The 5,291-nt window shown below is 50.5% G+C and overlaps 3 protein-coding genes across 3 annotated transcripts; 1 reads left to right on the top strand and 2 right to left on the bottom strand.

Annotated features, from left to right (window-relative positions):
* Positions 1-65: 65 nt before the first annotated feature.
* H257_10477 (hypothetical protein) lies at positions 66-2,045 on the bottom strand (the record flags this gene model as incomplete). Its single annotated transcript, XM_009837040.1, has 4 exons — positions 66-114; positions 161-892; positions 918-1,383; positions 1,433-2,045. 4 exons carry the CDS (start codon positions 2,043-2,045, stop codon positions 66-68), a joined length of 1,860 nt encoding a protein of 619 aa, XP_009835342.1.
* Positions 2,046-2,532: 487 nt separating this feature from the next.
* On the top strand, positions 2,533-3,514 carry H257_10478 (hypothetical protein; the record flags this gene model as incomplete). Its single annotated transcript, XM_009837041.1, has 2 exons — positions 2,533-2,841; positions 3,284-3,514. 2 exons carry the CDS (start codon positions 2,533-2,535, stop codon positions 3,512-3,514), a joined length of 540 nt encoding a protein of 179 aa, XP_009835343.1.
* A 46-nt stretch (positions 3,515-3,560) lies between these two features.
* On the bottom strand, positions 3,561-4,497 carry H257_10479 (hypothetical protein; the record flags this gene model as incomplete). Its single annotated transcript, XM_009837042.1, has 4 exons — positions 3,561-3,791; positions 3,905-4,090; positions 4,146-4,381; positions 4,449-4,497. The coding sequence occupies 4 exons, from the start codon at positions 4,495-4,497 to the stop codon at positions 3,561-3,563; spliced, it is 702 nt and encodes a 233-aa protein (XP_009835344.1).
* Between the last annotated feature and the right edge of the window lie 794 nt (positions 4,498-5,291).

Here is a 5,291-nt window from a genome sequence, read left to right on the forward strand (position 1 = left end):
CGACACTTCTTGCTGCTTGAGCTCCATCCCCACAGCTTCAATGGCACTACTGTTGACGTCCACGTTCAGCACGACAGCCCCCCCTTCAACTCTGTCGTCGTGACGCGAGGATGGCTGCTTGGACGATCGGCGCCAATAACTGGGAGACACGGGGAAGTACCATGCCTCAGTCACGCCATAGTCTTTCGGCACAACGCGTTCAAGGTACAGACCCAGCACAGTGTACACTACCGAGTCGACCAAGAGAAGGACCAACGCCGTCGAGAACTTGTAGCTCTTGATGGATTCATTCACGTTGTCGAAGGTAATACCCACGCCGTTGGTTTCGGATGCGGCCAAGTTGTTAACCCCAAACACTAGTGCCACGGGGGATAAGAGCGACGCCAAGACCTTGGACGCGGCGGTCGATTCGTTGGTGAATGCCGTGGACACGACGTACATGAGCAAGAACCCAATAACGCCCAGATACGCCCCCACTTTGGCCTTGGAGAAGATCGCACTGACCATGTACGCATACGCGAGCAAGCTGCACGAGAAGAGCCAAAAGAACAAGAACAAGAGCACCACGCTCGAGTGATTGAAAAGGACAGCGCTGGCCACCCCCGCCTGCACCAACGACGCCACAAACAGCATGACGCCGTACGTGATGTACCAGCTGCCGACGATGGCCACGTCCGGCACGCCCAGAATCTTAAGCAGTTCGCGGGTCTTGGTCTCTTTTTCCGAGATGAGCGCAACTAGAATCGCAGACAAGCATTGGATGTACGACAGCACAAACACAATGCCAAAGATGAAGTCCACGGTCTCGAAGAAGGGGGAGACGGTGAACCCCACCACGGGGAACGGAAACACGAGGCCCCCGCCCGTGGCTTGGGGGGAGCAGCCGAAGGGGCTTGATCAAGGGTTCATATGCTGACTTTGAGATGTTGGATGTGAACGTGCGCGGGGAATAGTACGTTTTCCCGCTCGACGCAGCTGAAAACGTATAGGCCAAACGGGTGTCGTTGAACACTTGCTGCAGCAGCATCGCATCCACTTGGGGGGTGGCGGCTGCGACGGCGTTCGGCATCGTGCAAGTGCCTGTGGTTTTGCCATCCTTCCAGTCGGGCACACACGTGGCAAAGCGTGTGACGAGGGTCTGGAGGGTGTAGAACCCCTCACGGGCGTATGCTCTGTAGGCGTCGGGATCGAGGCCACGCTGGAGCAAGTCCACTACATCCCCAGACGTACGAGGCACGACATTGTATCCAAAGCTGCCCGTGGTCGTGTTGAAGCGAAGCGAGTACTCAATGTTCCCAGGAGTACCCAGCGTTGATGGCATCGCCGTGAACACGATCGCCGCTGCCAAACGAGGCGAGTCGAACGTCACGCCATATCGGCCCCCTACAAATCAAATGTAAATGTTAAGAGATGGGGCATGCCAACAAAGTACCTGTAATAGAATCCTCCAACGCTTGTTCATTGGGGAAAAACACTACCGAATCGGCAAACGACGGTACGGCGATGTTCGATGTCAATTCCACACGGGGGTACCATTGGCCCACAGCCTCTGCAAAGTACTGCCTCGTGAACGTGTTGTCTGGCACGATGGCGATCTTCTTGGGCAGCCCCAACGACTGGCATCGAGGTGGCCACGCATACGGAGACGTGCGGTTGGTGCTGACGTAACCAGCCAACAACGCATTCCGACAGGTTGTGTACACGATCGGGTCCCTTCCGTAGCCAATTCTGTTCGACCCGAGCTCCAGAAGGAGCCCAGTCATGGTCGCCTCGGTTTGAACGTATTTCGTGTTGGGGATGGAGCCGTGATACAAAGGGTCCGACGGGCCGTACCAGGTTGCCCACCCCGTGCCTCGATTTGTGTCGGCCATTTGGGATTTCAAGTACCCCATCAGGGCTAGGAGGGCAATGGGCAGCACCACCTCGAACAGTGTCTTGATGGGGTGTTTTCGCTTCAACCGGACATTCTTCCAAAGAAGCGTGCGCGTGTAGCCATGGGGCGCGGGGCCAGGGGCTGCTGCTGCTGCTCCTGTTGAGGATACCATCAAGTTGAAATGTGAGTTTGGGTTGGTCGTGTCCAAACTTTGGAATGTGAGTGCGACACTGGTATCGTTCGCTGTTTCAAACGCCTACTCAGCATCCATCAGCTGCTTCGACATCGGTCAATCTTTGAAATGTCTCCGCAACACATCGGGCGCAGTTCCGTGACAACTTGGTGTCTATGTCACGCGATCCATGATTAGTATCACGCCGAATTTTTCAACCAATCACCTGCAACGGTTTTTGAGTTTGAGAGGTAACAGGCCCTGGCGGGGAAATAATTTCAAAATATTCGGATGCACAAGCAACCTTGTGGTCGGTAAAGGAAATCAGTTTTGTCCCTGCCCCATCAGTATGAATCCAACTCGTACCGCCGTTGTTGCAACTGCATGCACCATTTCCGCTGTGTGCATCGGGCTAGCCACCGTCCTCCATAGACTTCCGTGCGACAAGTTTAATATACTCACCGGTACAAAAGTCGACTTTGACTCAATGGTCGGACACCCTCAGTACGAAAAATGGTTCAAGGCCAATCTGCGATGCAGCCAAGCTACGTTCGGTCGGCTCGTCGAATGGCTACGACACGAACTACCTGAACGCTACCGTCGGCTTTCCTATCACTCGTTCAAAAAGAAGGTGGCTGTTGTGTTGTACTTTCTCGGCTCCGACGGAGGTTACCGTGAAACGGCCGCTGCATTTGGAATGTCCAAGTCGTGGTGCATCAATGTTGTCAGCGTGTTGGTGGGAGTCCTGTCGTCTAGCGCAGAAAACGTGGATCAGTCTACCAAGAAACTCCGCGGAGTGGAACGACGTTGAGCAGGTATTTTTTGTCAAACAAAAAGTACCTGGTGTGGTTGGCGCTGTTGACGGCACCCTCGTCGAAATACAACGCCCCAAGGACTACGACGGGCTTTACAATCGCAACGGCCGACCCATCCCTCAACATCCAGGCAGTGGTTGACACCAAGACGCGTTTTATGTCGGACGACATTCGCCCAGGTTCGTACACTGACAAAAAAATCTGGAAAACATCATCGTTCGGCCATTCCATTAGTTGGAAAATACCCAAGGGTTGTTTTCTCCTTGGCGACGCCGGTTACACCTTGCTGTCATGGCTTATCACACCATTCATGGCTCACGCACGGCTAAATTTCAAAAGAATTTTAATTACAAACATTCCAGCACTCGAATGTCGGTTGAATGTGCATTTGGACGACTCAAGGAAAGATTTTGAATTTTGAAGACGGTGATGAACGAAAAGTCGCTCAATCAAACCACAACCGTTGTGACTGCGTGCTTTGTGCTCCATAACATGTTCTTGTATTTCAACGATGGTTTGTTTGCCATTCCAAATCGCCGTCGCGACGGCAACGATCAAGTTCAGCCGTTGGATCAGTCGGAGTCGGAAACAAACCCATTCCTCCGCAAGACAGCTTTGACGAAGCGCACTGCCATTGCACGAATTTTATATTAAGTGTAATAATTGAGTGACAAATATTTACGATTTTGCGTAATATACCTTAATCTTTTTTTTGCGCTGCTAAATGCGCTAAGTGCTGCGTCATGGTATCGGACTGGGCCTTAATTGCAGTAAAAACATCGTCCAGTGTAGCACCAGGCGCGGCTTGGGCTTGAACATCAGACAGCGATGACCCCAAAAACATCAATCTCTCCTTGATGGAATTAAATCCAGCTTCCAATGACGCTGCTGAGTCTTTGGGCTTCTTTTCCACATTGTTTTTCTTTTGCTTCTTTGTGGCTCTTCAGTTTTTATTTCAACGTCATCCTCCTCGTCTACATTTATATAATAGCTCATTGATATATAGTAGTACGTAATATATATACTATTTATACCATCCAATACGACCACTTTGTCATCCTCGATACAATCATCCGTGCTCATGAGGGATTCCCTTTTGAACCCCGCCTTGGTACCCCAGTACTCCAGCATGATGTCATAGTGCATTGGAAGTTGAGGCTTGGACAAGTTACCCGTTGGACTGGGCAAACTTGTCTTTGACACGGACCATTCTGTTTTCATCTTGGCAAACTATTTGAATACAAGTCAATCAGTTTTGAAATGACTGTACGAGAAATGCACGCACCTTGTCTTGCACCTGCTTTGCGACGAATTCACGTTGCATTTCGATGCTGAGCTCCACCGCCAGCATCACGTACGCCACGCGCTTGCCACTGTTGTTCTTCGAGTCGAATCTGGACGCCAGAGGGGAATTGTACCGGAGCGAGAACAAGGTGGCGACGCTTCGGTCGCACCAGAGCATCCCCCTTGGCACTTGCTTCTTCGCCCGCTTTGCCGGCTTGTCTTGACGAACCTCGGAGTCTAATGTGATTCATGATATGTTGTGAGTTAAGGTGCTGTTTTATATAAGGGTATGTCGTGCTTGTACCATCGTAGTCTGCATTTCCAGCATCGACTTTCTTCGCGTCCTCGTCCATAAGGGTGCTCCCTCCAACTTGAAAAGCTTCTGACTGATGGTGTGAAACATGAACGAGCGTGAACGACTCCTCAAGCCAAGTTGAGCATGAACAACATCCGGTTACCGGATCATTCTATCCAATCAAAACTAATTTTGTCCATGTTTGCAAGGCATAGACATGGACGAAAACTTTCCCCGACCAGGGCCTAGCACGAAATCCCATAGAAAATTGTTCCAACGAGACACGAAATATAATGTCACGGACCTGCTGGTAGTACCGGGCTGGTGTAGCAAGTAATAAGCGGAGTACATGGGCCACTCGCCACACAATAAATCGGGCGACAGGTATGCGTTTGTTTGGAGTTTGGTACGTTAGGTTATACAGTATATATGTATAATTAATTACTTCCTCCATTCCACAAATCTGGAGAGATACCTTTTTCTGGATATTTAATATGCAAGTTTGTAAACTCAAATCTGATCCAAAACGTAATTTTATTCAAATTGTGATTTTCACGACGTGACCAAGCACGATGTGCTGCGGGTGATATAATTGCACTACTGTACACGTGTTTTGTTCGGCCAAGGGACCTTCGTCAAGGTAGCAAATATAACACTGAGATTAGTGAGGTTAAACACGCCACGAGGCGCCTACTGACTACCATTCACTAAAGTACTCAGTACCTCCACTAAGGTATCGGAACCTTTGACACGGCACACACACAGAGTGTGTGAGTTTGCAATGGGTCAAACTAACGCGCGACCCAATTGCTCTGCACGCTGCAGAACAAGTAGCAGTCGAACAGATACATT

Source organism: Aphanomyces astaci, assembly GCF_000520075.1.
Source record: "Aphanomyces astaci strain APO3 unplaced genomic scaffold supercont1.28, whole genome shotgun sequence".
NCBI lineage: Eukaryota > Oomycota > Saprolegniomycetes > Saprolegniales > Verrucalvaceae > Aphanomyces > Aphanomyces astaci.